This window comes from Budorcas taxicolor, chromosome 25 (genome assembly GCF_023091745.1).
Source record: "Budorcas taxicolor isolate Tak-1 chromosome 25, Takin1.1, whole genome shotgun sequence".
NCBI classification, from domain to species: Eukaryota; Metazoa; Chordata; class Mammalia; order Artiodactyla; family Bovidae; genus Budorcas; species Budorcas taxicolor.
In genome coordinates, this window is record NC_068934.1 from 48,536,831 (window position 1) to 48,551,897 (window position 15,067).

General features: G+C 54.6%; 1 protein-coding gene across 1 annotated transcript in view; it reads right to left on the reverse strand.

The window, feature by feature from the left end:
- The window catches only part of SHANK2 (SH3 and multiple ankyrin repeat domains 2), a 459,075-nt gene that overhangs the window by 265,433 nt on the left and 178,575 nt on the right, over positions 1-15,067 (reverse strand). The window contains exon 12 of the mRNA XM_052662177.1: positions 12,585-12,698. Within this exon, the coding sequence (XP_052518137.1) occupies positions 12,585-12,698 (114 nt within the window). The remainder of the gene's footprint in view (positions 1-12,584; positions 12,699-15,067) is intronic.

A 15,067-nucleotide genomic window follows, 5' to 3' on the forward strand; every position in this document is an offset into this window, starting at 1 on the left:
CCCAGGGAGGAAACTCGGGGACTCCCTGGAGGAGACAGATGGGAGGCAGCCAGAAGTCTGTCCCAGACGTCAGCGCCGTTCTAGGGCTGAAGACGGAAAGGAGGTGGCCTTGCCGCTGTGGGGAGTGCCTGGGTGGGCCGACTCAAGCAGATTGCACACGGAAGCTCTGACTTGAGAGGCCGCTCGCTGAAGTGCTCCCTGCAATGGCAAAGCGGGCAGCTGGGTGCCCAATGTCATGTCAATGTCACGTCGGTGACATCAGTGATGCAATCTGTGTACCAGTGGTTCCTCCAGGACAGCGCCAGAGCCTCTGGAAACAGTGCTTCTGAAGAATACTTTCAGTCCATGACACCACGTCCTTTGCCACTTGGGAAAGAGCAAAGGTAAGATCCAGAAGTTGAAAGGATGCATTCAATTTTGTGTACTAGGCTTTATACTCAAAGAAGGACTGACTGGTGATTATCAACATGGGGGTAGGATTATGAGTGCATTTTATTTTCTTTTTTATACCTTTCTGTGTTTCCAAAATTCACTGCTGGCACAAACATGATGTGTAGGAAGTGAAGTGAAGTGAAAGTCGCTCGGTCGTGTCCGACTCTTTGCGACCCCGTCCATGGAATTCTCCAGGCCAGAATACTGGAGTGGCTAGCCGTTCCCTTCTCCAGGGGATCTTCCTAGTGCAGGGATCAACCCGGGGTCTCCTGAACTGCAGATGGAGTCTTTACCAACCGAGCTATCAGGAAAGACGAGGAGGATGATGAACATGTTAATTTCAACAGCGAACACCCCTCTAATGATTATACGCAAATGGTCAGTAAGCACGAAAAAAGACGAAAAAAGATGCTCAGCATCTCTGGTCACCAGGGAAATGCAAGTGGAAACCACAGCGAGATACCACCTCACACTCACTAGGATGGAGATCATGAAAAAAAAAACAAACGGAAAATAGGTGTTGGCAAGGATGTGGAGAAATCAGAACTCTCATATCCCACTTGAGGGAATGGAAAATGGAGGATGGTCTGGCAATTCCTCAAAAGGTGAAACAGAGCTATCACGTGACCCAGCAACCCCACTCCTAAGTGTGCCCCAAAGAACTGAAAACAAGTATTCAAACAAAAACCCGTGCACGAACATTCCTAGCAGTGCGTGCGTGCTAAGTCGCTTCAGCCGTGTCCGACTCTGCGACCCCATGGACTGCAGCCTGCCAGGCTCCTCTGTCCATGGGATTCTCCAGGCAAGAACACTGGAGTAGGATGCTGTGCCCTCCTCCAGGGGATCTTCCTGGCCCAGGGATCAAACCAGCATCTCTTACAGGTCTCCTGCATTGGCAGGCAAGTTCTTTACCACTGAACCACCTGGGAAGCCCATTCATAGCAGCTCAGCTCAGTTCAGTTCAGTCACTCAGTCGTGTCTGACTCTTCGCGACCTCATGAACCGCAGCACTTGCTAAAGCCAAGAAAAAGAAACCCAAATGTCCACCAACTGATGGATGGATCAACAAAACGATGTCTATATTCACAAGGGAGTATTACTCAACCCGAACAAGAAATGAAATTGAGACACAGGCTGCAATACGATGAGCTCTGATAACATTATGCGAAAGCAAGCTGGCCACCAAGGACCACATACAGGCGTCTTTCACTTGTAGGAAATGTCCAGGATGGGCAAATCCATGGAGACAGAGACTAAATGAATGGTCCCCGGGGGCCGAGGGAAGTGGGGGATGGGGAATGCTTGTTAACGGAACGAGTTTCTTTCTGCGATGATCAAATGTTCTGGAATTAGTGGTGATGTCTGCACATCTTGTGAATAGACTAAGCCCACTGAATTCTATGCTTGAAAAGGGTAAATCTTACGGTTTGAGAAGTTCATCGCAATTTAAGGAGACAGAAAGCAAGGTGCCATGTCTGAAGTCCTCTAGCTCGTAGAGGGAAGTAAGCCGAGACAGGAAAGAGTTGGCCATCCAGCATTAATCTTATAACCTGGTTTGATTAACCACATTTTTTTTTTTTCTGCTGTACCATATGGCATGTGGGATCCTGCTTTCCTGACCAGGGACCGAATCCGCGTCCACTGCAGTAGAAGCATGGGTCCTAACCACTGGACCCATCAGAGAAGTTCCTTGATGAACCACTTGGAAGCTTCTGGAAGCTGCATTTGCTGACGATGAGGGTGACTGTCGGTTTATGTCTGTGAGTGATTCCCAAGCAGCCGCTTCCCGCCCTGTCTCCTTGGCTGCCCGGGGCCAGGTCCCCCGGGACCCCGGGCTCCTCCTCCTCCTGGCTCCCCCACGCCCCCAGACCCCACCTGGCTAGGCACAGGGGACACACAGAGAGTCCTCCCAGATGCTTTCCTTGGCGCCACGATTTGCGGGAGCAGGAGCTGGCCCTTCCGTGTCTCCTTACATATGCATGTCTTCCATGTAATCTGCCAATGTGAGATTTCATCTTTCCCAGCATGCAGCCCCCATAAGCCAATGTTTATTCATTATCCCCAGATCTGTTTCCTATCGTCTATTTCAGCAGAGCCAAAAACAACATCCTAACTCAATAACAGAGCACCATCTGATGGCTTTCGTTCTCCAAAATGAGCCACGGCTCACTCGGCGGGGTGGCCCTTGGCTCCTGTCTGTGCCCAGCTAGAGGGGAGCTCCCGGCCTAGGAGGGAGAGACTGCAGGTCTGTCCTCTCTAGAATGACAGATGGTGGCTCAGGGCTGCCTGCACATCCTGGGAGCATCCCGCCTCTTGCCGGGCATGACAACACCATCTTCTGGGGCACTTGAGAGCCCATCACTCATGGATGATGAGGATGGGACAGCCAGTTACCTAAACAGGGTGCCCAGGCCCCAGTGCCATTCTGCCAGCTCTGCAGGGAGAGGGAGGTCCAGCTCCCTATATTTGGGGTGAGGCAGGGCAGGCAGAGACAGAGATCACTGACTTTGGGTCAGTTGAAGGGACCACTCCCTGAGCAATCTCCAGGAGCCAGACTCGAAGACACTGTTGCCTGGAGTGCTGGTACTTCCTTAGGTCTCAGAGTAGCCCACCACCTTCCCTGTGGTCCACAAACTCGATGGTTTTAAAGAGATCTCATCCAGTAGAGAGGGAGAGGTTTAAAGTGAGAGAAGCTCCATCACTGGAACTGAGATGAGCTGTGTATGAGAGGGAGAATGGATCGATACCATCCTCATGCAACGTCTACCATCCTCCCATCCATCCATCAATCCATCCACACATCCACCCACCCACCCATCCATCCATTTACCCATCCACCCATCTTCACCCATGTGTCCACCCACCCACCCATCAATCCAACCATCCAATCTCTCCACACATCCACTCATCCATCCATTCATCCACCCATCCATCCACCTACCCATGTATCCATCCATCCACACATCCGCCCACCAACCCACCCATCCATCCATTCACCCATCCATCCATCTTCACCCACGTGTCCATCCACCCATCCAATCTGTCCACACATCCACCCATCCACCCATCCATCCATCTCTCCATCCCTCCACACATCCATCAACTCATCCACACATCCACTCACCCACTCATCCATTCACCCATCCACCCAAACCTTCACCCACGTGTTCATTCACCCATCCATCCAACCTCTCCACACATCCACCCATCCATCTGTTCATCCATCACTCCATTCATTCATCCACCCATCCACCCACCCACCCATCCATCCATTCACCCATCCACCCAAACCTTCACCCACGTGTTCATTCACCCATCCATCCAACCTCTCCACACATCCACCCATCCATCTGTTCATCTATCAATCCATCCATCCATTCACCCATCCATCCACCTACCCACCCATCCAGCCAGCCAGCCAGCCATTTACCCATCCACCCGACCACCCAAACCTTCACCCACATGTCCATTCACCCATCCATCCATCCACTCAAACTCTCACCCACCTGTCCATTTACTGCCCCTCCCTCATCTATTCACCCATCCCAGAAGTACTTTCTCAGCACGTGGTCCATTCCAGACCTCACGTCCTGTATGGGGAATGCCACTATGAGCTACTTGTATCCCCCTGGTTCTCTGCCCTCATGGAAGGGTAATACACCTCGGTCAACTCACCTTACAAATCATATTTACAAACTAACTCACAGGCCCACTCCTTCCATGCCCTTGGCTGGCACCAGGTACACAGATTTTATCTGCCCCAGAGCAGAGGACGGCCCTGGGCCTGGCCCTGAGAGATTTCCAAATGCTGGTGGGTCAGCTTGCAACCTGAGCAGGTAACAGTCTCGAGACACGACAGCACAGCTGCTGTCCTTGAAACTCAGATAATGGAACGGCCCCGCAGGGACGGGTTTGTACAGCAAGAAGGGGAGCAGGAAGGTGTCTGTAGAGAGTCCCATGCGGAGCAGAGCACAGCTCGTGAATACCAGTCTTCACCATCATCACAGACTGAACGGTGTCCCCAGCCTCACAGGTCGAAGCCCTAATCCTCAATATGACTGCATTTGGAAACAGGGTCTTTAAGGAGATAATTAGAGTTACATGAGGTCATAACGGCGGACCCTCACCCAACAGAATCGGTGTGCTTGTGAGAAGAGGGGCGACACCAGGGATGTGCCGGCATGAAGGCCACGTGAGGACGTGGGGAGAAGAAGGCCACCGGCTTGCCGAGGAGAGGAGCCTCAGAAGGAACCCACCCTGCCCGCACCTGGCCCTCGGAGTCCCGCCTCCAGAACTCAGGAAGATAAACAGCTGCTGTTTAAGCCCCCTTGGTCTGTGGCATTTTGTCACAGCAGCCCTTCTCTGCCCACTGCCATCCACACAGGAGGCCCAGGGTGGAAGCAAGAGTTGTCGCCCACCCTGCTCCCTGCCCCCCCAACCCCAGAAGCCTGGCCTGTAGGGACCACCACTGTGCAAGGAGGCCAAGGGGACTGTGGACAGAGCTGGAGACACCACGTCCTGTGGGGCCAGGAGGGGCCGTGGAGGAGGGCAGGGCTGATACCCACGTCAGCAGGTTGCCACGGTAACCAAGGGCCGGCCACCACCACTGCGGGGACGGGAGAGGGCTTGGGTCCCAGGGTGACACGGAGGACTGAATCCTCCCGATGGAAGCAGGCAGACCTGGCAGAGCTCTATTTTGGGGGCGAGCCCGAGCGTGGAAACTGGTATTTAAAACACAGAGCAGCTGCCTGGAGTCAACGCACACACACCCAGGCGGCGAGGCTCCAAGTATATTTTAATAAAATGGCGTAAAAGAAAGAGGGCGGTGGGGGGTGGGGGAGGCTGTGTGCTTCTGCCACGGTTGTTTAACAAAAACACAATCATTAGCAGCCAGGACAATGAGTCCCCATGTTTGTTTTATTCTCTGTTAGGGAACAGCTAGTAACTGGAAGCCGGCTCTCTCGTCGCTTATTAATATTTTGGATTACAGTTGTGCTAATAGAGTCATTTGCCTATATTTTTAAATGTTCTAAAGATAACAAAAACATTCTATTTTGGAGCCGACTGTGCCCACTGTGGCATGTTGCAGACGGTTCGCACGCTCCGTGACTAATGGGGCGTCTGTTTAAGCGGGACTGCGCTGGGCCCCGCCCCCGTGGCCGCACCCAGAACCGCACCCAGAGCCGCTCCCGCCTCGTCTCCCGGGGGAAGTTGGTCATGGCATGGCCTCCTCTCCTGGTCAGAGAGCCCAGAGGCTCTGGCCTCTCAGCTGAAGGGGTGGCTGCGGCTGAGCACGTGGAGCCCCTTGGCTGGTGGAGCACACATCTGGCCCGGGCACACCCCCCTTCCCTCAGCCCTGCCCAGGCCTGGCATGCGATCACACTCACCCACCCCAGCCTCAGTGACTGATTCCGGGGTGGGGGACTACGGATGACCCAAGTCAACCTAACCAGGGCTAGGCCTGGGATGTTTGCCGAGGAGGTAGGGAGACTCCATCTCCTGTCAAAACCTCTCTGCTGGACGAGGACCGAGGAGGACGGAGCCCAGGGCGCTGAGGACCAGGCTGAGAGGTGAGCTGCCTGGAGAAGAAAACCGCCAGCACGCAGGAGGTTTCCGCCCAGGTCAGCCCAGATCGCATTCGACTGGCTCAGCCCAGATCCAGGGTGGCCCCAGGCTGTGGGCCTGATGGGGTGGCAGGGAGGACCTCAGGGCATGCTGCTGCACGAGGGGGCTTCTGTGCCAAGACAGACTCCATGGGGGACCTGGGCCTGGGGTGCTAGGCCCCACATCTGCTCACCATCCCACCCTCAAACCTGAGGAGGCTTAAGACGGCAACTGAAAGTTTGGGGTGAGCCCAGGGCAGGCCTGGGGCCTGTGGTGGGGAACAGGGAGGTCTCTGGAGGGCACTGGGGGTCCAGAGCAGCCCCAGGGGTTTGGGGGCTCCAGGGGCTCCATCTCACACCTTCTGCAGGCAGGATCTCGTGGGTCTGGGGCACACGGGGCAACTGTGCTGACAGTGACCAGCCATGGCCTTGGTGTTATTCCCACCAGGTCACAGCAGCTGAAACCAGAAATTGCCTGGACTTCCGTTTACTGGGAACAAGGAAACAAACGCTCAAACACCCCGTCTGCCTCAGGGATCGTCCAGCTTCTGGGTGGGGGGTCAAAGGGCAGGGGTCTTGCTGTCAGCAGAGGAGTCCCCAATGGGCTGGGCCTCCTGCTGCCCTGGAAAAGAACCCAGGGCACGGGTCTGCACCACGGCCCGAGCGACCCCCTAAGGGTGAGGGGACTCTGAGGCGTCGGCAGCAGTGGGGCAGGGCCGTGAGACCAGGGTAAGTGCCAAGTAGAAACAGAGCTGGGATGAAGAGCAGCTCGTCAATGCCAAGGCTAACAACACAGAATCAATTCTTTCCTGCCGGCTTTTTCCAGCTCTGGTCGGGGGGGCGCCTCACGGACCCCAGAGCCGGCCAGTCCTCCTGCGGTCACCTGGGCCACCTCTGGAATGCAGGGGGGAGGGGCGGTTAGACCAAGACCCACAGGGGCTGGGGGGAGGTGGGGGGAGCCATCACGATACGGATCCACTCCCGCCGTCCAGAGTACCACGTGCCCTCAGAGCATCGAAGGGGTTGGCATGCCATCGTGGCTACTGGGGCAGTGACTCTGTAGAATAAATGTGTGATGGGTGTAGGGGTCGGGCATGTACCTAATTAACTGTCCATGTCCTCCAAAGCGCCGTCCTCCACACACACACTGCATGGTTACATCACTACCCAAGCACCTTGTTGTCAACTCTCTGGGCTGATGCACGCAAACAGGTGTGTCTGTATAAATTGGGACACACCTCCGTCTCTCCCGCATCGAAACAAGACCTCCTACAACCCTGCTCCCCCTCCGATGCTGCACATGCATCACCTGGTGCCTTCATGTCCTTCCCAGGTGAAGAAACCCACGCAGAGCCGTGCTCCCCTGAGGGAGGAGCCAGCCGGGAGCCAGGGGGACTGAGAAGGAGCCAGGGCTTCCCCCGAGTCCCCATCATTCCAGGTGGACGCGTATGGGGATTAGTCGGGATCCCGCGCTGGGCACCCCCTGGGGGGCTGCCCGAATGCAGGGCTATGCCGGAGCACAAAGCGTTACAAGTCTGAAAGGATCAGCCCCCGCCCAGACAAGATACCATGGAGAAAAGTCTGCTGGAAACACACACGGTCTTAAGACGTCAGAAGCAAGGTCAAGATGAGCAAGTGCGTCACTTGTGAGAGAAATAAACCACCAAACTCTTCGTGGAACTGAGTGGAGCTTATATTAAATATCAACAAACCACCCAATGACCCAAGGCCACTGTTTCAGTCTGCCATTGGCTACCCTTGGCTTCTGGTCTTTGTCATTAGGCGACAAGAAATCAGTTGGTCCTGCTCACAGGCAAAAAGTGCCTTAAGTAGGGTTCTCCATCGCGCCGTTCCTTCCCCGAAACATTTGCCTGGTGTTTAGTGCATGTGGGTGAGATCTGTAGCAACACGTTCGCTTTACAATATACAAAAGTGTTGTTTAATCACTCAGTCATGTCCGACTCTTTGTGACCCCGTGGACTGTAGCCCACCAGGCTCCTCTGTCCATGGGATTTCCCAGGAAAGAATACTGGAGCAGTTTGCTATTTCCTCCTCCCGGGGATCTTCCCAACCCGCATCTCCTGCATTGGCAGGCTGGTTCTTTACCACTGAAGCACCAGCAAAGACCAATATAAAAGTGGTCCTACACCAAAGAGAAAGCTTCTCAGGGCTCAAGCCAGCCAACTCTGTGCAGAAGCAGCTTGCTGCATGGAAACATTTAAAAAATATCTTCTCCCGTCTTCTGGATTCTATGTATATGCAACATAATTTTCAACATTAAAAAACAGGTGCTATAAAAAGTGCTAATTGTGAAAAAAAAGAATGGAGAAATTGGACTTCATTTAAAATTTTAAAGAACTTTCCACTTGTTAACAGACACAGAAAATAAAAACGCTATCACAGACGGGGAAAAGTCTTTGCAACAGACACCTGACCGAGGACTGATCCCTGTAGAGGACTCCTCTAAGCTGGTGATGGCAAGATAGAGCCCAGTTAAAATTGGACAGAACGCTTGAACCGATACTTTGCAAGAGAAGCTATAAGTAAGGTAAGTAAGCACACGCTGCTCAGTTACTAAGTCGTGCCCGACTCTGTGACCCCATGGACTGCAGCACACCATTCCTGCAGCCTCTTCTGTCCTCTACTATCCCCAAGAGTTTGCTCAAATTCATGTCCACTGATTCGGTGATGCTATCTAACCATCTCATCCTCTGCCACCCCCTTCTCCTTTTGCCTTCAATCTTTCCCAGCATCAGGGCCTTTTCCAACAAGTTGGCTCTTTTCAACAGATGACCAAAGTATTGGAGCTTCAGCATCAGTCCTTCCAGTGGATATTTAGGGCTAATTTCCTTCAGGATTGACTGGTTTGATTTCCTGGCAGTCCAAGGGATGCTCAAGAGTGTTCTCCAACACCACAATTTGAAAGCATCAATTTTTCGTTGTTCAGCCTTCTTTATGGTCCAACTCTCACAGCCATACATAACTACTGGAAAAATCATAGGTTTGACTATATGGACCTATGTGGTGTTGAACCACATTAGTCATCAGAACAATGCAACTTATACCTACAGTAAGATATTCTCCACACCCATCTGAATGGCTGAAATTAGACTGATATTGCCAAATGTTGCTGAGAAGTGGAGCCACTGGAACGCTCACACACGGCTGGCTGGAATACTAGATGGCACAGTAGTTTGGACAACTGTTTGGCAGTCTCTTATAAAATTAAACACACTCCTATCTGTGGCCCTAGGTGCTTCCCCAAGAGAAAGGAAAAGACATCTAACCAAAAGTCCATTACCTGGAGCACGCAGAAACATCCTGGGGCATGAATATACCACGCAACACTCACAGACAACACCGTTTACAGAGCCCTGACTTACACCCCTGCAATGGCATCCAGCAGCGTGAAACACGCCGGGCTCAGGAGTGCGTGCTGTGAGTTCCAGCTCTGAAGCAACCGCAGGCTACCCTGATCTCTGGTGGCAAGCTAAAACTGAGAACCCTGTGGGGACTTCCTGGAGACAGACCCCCACCCCCACGTACCTTGCCTCTTGTTTGCAGAAAAGCTTTACCTTTCCAGGCCTTCCCCAAGTTCCAAAGCGCAAATTTAATCAGATAAATACAAAACCAAAGGGAAACAGTCAAGCCAGACAGAATAATAATAGTTTTGCCGTAAAACAAAGTCAAGGACCTTCAGTTCCTCCTCAAGGGCTATAGACGATATTCTGAGCCACACTCTTGAGCTGTTTTGCAGATGCTAAAACCCCCACCAGGCGGAAGAAGTTAACTGCATGCTGCCTACAAGCACACAGACCCTGGAGTGCACGAAGCCGTAAAGTTGATGGCTGAGATTCCAGAAACATCAGGCTATTGCCTCACCACCAACCAATCAGAGAGCTGCACACGGGCTGGCCACGCCCCCCACACCCCTCTCCCTCGCACGTGGGGCTTTTGAACTTGAGCTGCCCGTTCTCCCTGCTTTGTGACGCCTTGCAATAAACGCTGCATTTTCCCTCACCACAGCCCGGTGTCAGTAGGTTGGCTGTGCTGCAAGTTGGGTGAGTGGGCCCAAGTTTGGTTTTGGTGAAAGAATCAGAACCAGGGTTGCCTCTGGTTGGCAGGTAGGTGACGGGAAAGCAGCCAGAGAGACCGTTCTGGGACGATGGACATGTTTTCTTGATTGCAGCTGGAGACACAGGTGTACACATTTGCCCAAACGCACTGAGCTCTGCTACTACATGGCCATTTTTACTGCACGGAAGCCATCACCTTTATAAAAGATGGTGCTAAGCCGCAGTCTCAGAAAGCCTAAGGCAAAGAGAACTCAACAGGAGCCACTCTGGTCTCCCCACCCGAAGTGAAGTGAAAAGTGACAGTCGCTCAGTCACGTCTGACTCTGCAATCCCGTGGGTGGCAGCCCACCAGGCTCCCCTGAGTTCTGAAAAGTGGAGGAAAGGAGGCAAAGTGAGGGCCAGAGACGAACAGCCTGAGGCCTGGCCCACAACTGGGGTTTTGAGGACGGAGGAGGGACCACCAGTCAAGGGATGCGGTGGCCTCCAGAACCTGGAAAAGGCAAGAAAATGGACCGTCCCCTAGAGGTCCCACAAAGCAACACAGCCCAGCTGACACCACCACGACACCACCCTCCCTTCCACCGCACTCCTGACCTCCCGAACCACAGGCTATCACACACGTGTTTGAAGCCACCATGTTCGTGGAAAAAATGTCCAGCTCCTAAGATCCTTAACCATAGTGTGGATCACACACTATTATGATTATCCACATGTAGCATGGATTGGAAGGACTGATGCTGAAGCTGGAGCTCCAGGACTTTGGCCACCTGATGCAAAGAGCTGACTCACTGGAAAGAACCTTGATGCTGGGAAAGACTGAGGGCAGGAGGAGAAGGGGGCAACAGCGGATGAGATGGTTGAATGGCATCACTGACTCTATGAACATAAATTTGAGCAATGTCCAGGAGAGAGTGAAGGAAGGGGAGCCTGGCCTGCCGCTGTCCATAGGGTCACAAACAGCTGGAGACGACTGGGCAACTGAACAACAACCCTCCCTCCCTCCTGGAAGCTGGTATTTTCTGGAGGACGCAGGGAGCAGGACGGCCCAAATGACCCTCACACGTGGTCGCTCTGGGCTCTTCCGTCCAGGTGTGAAATTGCCAGCAATACCAGGCACCCACATGCCTGAGTCTTCCGGTGGAAGCGTGGGGGCAGAAAAGCAGTGGCGCTGAAGCTGTTAACTGGGGGAGAGAGGGAGGGCTGGATTTCCTCCCGGTCAGGAGGGGAGGGGTGAGGTGTCCAGCAACCTGGAAAGGCAGGTCAAGCTCACAGGCTGCAGCCTTGCCCTTCCCAGACCAGAGAGGCTGGGCAGCTGCTCACAGGAGAGCACAGGTGTGGGCCAGCGGGTGCTGGGCACTGGAAGGGTCAGGAAGTCCAGCCTGTACCGGGGCTCAGAATATCATCGCTAAACCCATGAAAACATGCTCCCATCTGCCTGCTGACCACCAGTCCACCTGGCCTAGCATAACCAGTCTTCCCTTTCAGGGTTGAATGAGTGATAGCTCTTGACTCGACAACCTTACAAGACAGCAAAGGTGACCATCCCCATCTGGGTTTAACCTGAGCAGGACTGTGGGAAGCTTGGCACAGACCGACATGCTCACAGAATCCCATTCTCAGAAAGGGAACCAGCTGGGCGCCCTCCATGTCCGCAGACCGAAGACACATCCCGCTTTTCCGTGCTTGCCTGTTCAGGACAGCTAATTTCCCGGTCAGGCTGGCCCAGCTAGAGCTGGACTGGGAACCTCAAATGGGTCAGGGCCACCAGAATGCCACAGACGCAGCAAAGCTCCTGGCTGCAAAGCAAGCGTGGCTACTCCTGCCACGTGCGTCCCAAGACTGGGATTCTACCAGAAGTGGGCAGGGCGCATGTTGACCAGGCTCTTACAAGAAACCGCTGCTCTGCATGGCTCCAGCGCATCCATTTTTTCTCAGCACTCTTTTATATAAGTGGAGTCCTCTTAACATTTTAATCCACTCATTCTTTTGGCAACCACATTCAGGGCGGGTGTCAGAGCTGTACCTGGGAGTTTGGGGAGGGGCTGGAATGACTTGCTTCGGTGAGCACCAACCTCCTTCTAGCAGTTTTCATTGAGACATCAAACCTCAAGTCCTCAGGGAGGGCCTGGCAGAAGCCGGTGGGAAATGCAAAGCTGCCTGTTATGAAAGTTGGCGTGAGAGATCGATAGAATAGTTTCAAGCATTCAATCAACCCCCCGAAGCCTTTTTCCAATGGCTCGAACGCATGGTCCACGTTTCCTGGCAAGTGCACTGAGCGGCATTTTAACTACAAGCTTCCGGCTGCTCCTCCCCGCCGCACCGGTTCCTGGTTCGAACAAAAGCCGGCGGGATGGCGTCCACCGCTCAGAGGATCAGAGATGTCCTCCTGAGAGTACCTGCCGCGCACTGGACATCGCCACCACGCCGACCCCAGGCCCGGAAGCGGTGGACCACGAGGGCGGGGTCCGCTTACCTGCCTGGCTGTCCCGGGGCTTGCAGTGGACCTCCTCCACACACTCTGCGGGGAACCATCCGATGTGGCCACGGGCGCTGCCTTCCCAGAAGCCACCTTCGCCGATGCTCAGAACTGCACACGGAAAGGGGCGGGGTTAGTGGGCGGGGCTTGGGGGCCGTGAAGGGCGGGCGGCTCTGCTCTAATTGGCGGCTGACCACGCCCCCTTCAGCGGGGGACCAGGGGCCTGGCAAACCGTCCCTCGGAAGGGGCAGTGCGGAGCCTCTGAGCCCCTCTGCCTGCTAGGCCTGGGTGCGAGGATGAACGCATGGGGCATCCCGGCGTCCTCGTATCTTGCAGCACAAGGCATGTGACCCCTGTGCCCTGTCCCTTGGGTCCCAGTTGAGATGGGAGTTTGGGGGCCTCCAAGTCCTCATCATCAGTTATTTCAAGTGTCAGTCGGGGGACAGGCCACCCCGATGAAGAGAAGGAACCATGAGGTCCCGAGCTGGGGGCAGGGGAATAAGAGTCCAGGCTCACAGGATGTCCTAAGTTAGTTTGATGAAACAGAATTCACAACAGGAGATGGAGAAGCAGCCTGCCTGGCAGCTACAAGACACCACCTGGACTTGAAGCGGGCTGGCCGATGCCCCACAAGGGCGGCCCAGGCCTTCAGCTGGTTTATTAATGAAGAACCTACGGGTTATGTTGGTGCTACAAGCAGCAGGGGGCAATATACACGGCCTGAATATCCAACGGAAGGACTGATGCTGACGCTTAAGCTCCAACACTGACCACCTGATGTAAAGAGCCGATTCATTGGAAAAGCCCCTGATGCTGGGAAAGATTGAAGGCAGGAGGAGAAGGGGACAACAGAGGATGAGTTGGTTGGATAGCATCACCGACTCAACGGACATGAGTTTGAGCAAGCTCCGGGAGTTGGTGATGGACAGGGAGGCCTGGCGTGCTACAGCCCATGGGGTCGCAAAGAGTCGGACACGACTGAGCAACTGGACTGACTGACTGACAAGCAGCAGGGAGCCACTGTAAGAAAGGAGAAGGGCAGCGGGACAGACACAGCTGCTCTGCCTGCAGGGCTGAGCGCGCTGGGTTCCCCTCCCTGGGCTCAGCGCTGAGTGCGCAAGGGCCTCGGACGAGGATGAAGCATATTTGTTTTTAAACTTGACCAATGCTGAGCATAGGTGAGTAATGCAAATCCAAAGACAAGAGGGCCCAGGCACTGCCTGGACAAATGCTTGGGCTGTCAGGGATAAGAGCTCGGTGGTGAGGGCGGGGAGGGTCTTTGTCTCCTAGGCCTGGGATGCTGGGCTGGGGGCTCTTCCCGCCCCCCAGCAATGCCCGGCTCCCTCAGAGCATGGCTGTGCCTCAGAAGGTCGGTATAATCTCTGCAAGTCTGAAGCTTCTGTAAATTACCCGGGAGCCCCAGGCCCCAAGGCTGTGGAGGAGGGTCCATGACCACAGACCTCATCTTAATCTCTGAGACCAGATAAAGGATGCCTAGACCCATGAGTTTTGAAGGTCAACAGCACAGAGAATATCGGTCTTAAAAGTCCTTGCCTGATAATTCGAATAAATGGCCTGAACAAATGAGACGGGCAAGCCCTCCGCCGGACCGGGATGATGGTAATCCCTCGGACCACTTTCTCCAAAAATTGGTGCTGGTCTCACACTCCGTGCAGCCCGGCTGATGTATACCACGGGGGCCCAGCTTGGACATGAGAGGGTCATCTCAGAGCACTGCCCTGGATGGCCGGCAGGGGACAGGGGCCTGCCGCAGGGCGCTGTCTGGCCAGTGCCTGCCCGCCCTCCTTCTTGGCAGCTGTGAGCAGGCCCCTGCGCTGTCGTAGAAGGTCTAGGGGAGGAGGGGCAGTCCAGGGAGACACCCAGCAGCTCCCGGAACGCCTTCCTCTCTTTTTTCCACTTGTCAGAGTAGGAAAACGCTCCACAGCTCAGAGCGGCCCCAGGTGTGAAAAGGACACGCTAACCTCACAGCAGGGACCTCCGGCCATCACTGGCTCTGCCTGCCTCCGGCCCCCTCCAGGGACCACACACCCAGACCCATGTAGAATCCATATAGAGAACACACTTCTGGGTGTGACTGTTAGTACAAGATTGCAGAGAGAATGACCGGCCGTGGACAGCTGACTCTAGAGCTGGGAGACGGGTGGGAGGACGCGGTCCACTCGGGGACCCTTCCCAGTGACCTTGGGGGACAGAGGAGCCACAGTCTGTGGGCGAGGGAGGGAGAAAGGGCCCAGGTTGGTCCTGGGTCTCTGGGTCAGCAATGGAAGCTGGGGGTCCTCTTTCCTGGGGCAGGAGGCAGGGAGGGGATGTGTGCGGGGTCCCGTCTGGACCAGGCTGTGTGTTAAGGGAGGGACTCACTTCTGTCCCTCAGTGAGTCCAGCAGCCAGGTCTGCTGGCTCATCCGGCCTCACCATGGGCCTGCACTCTGGGCAGTCTGCCCACCCACATCCTGGGGAGGG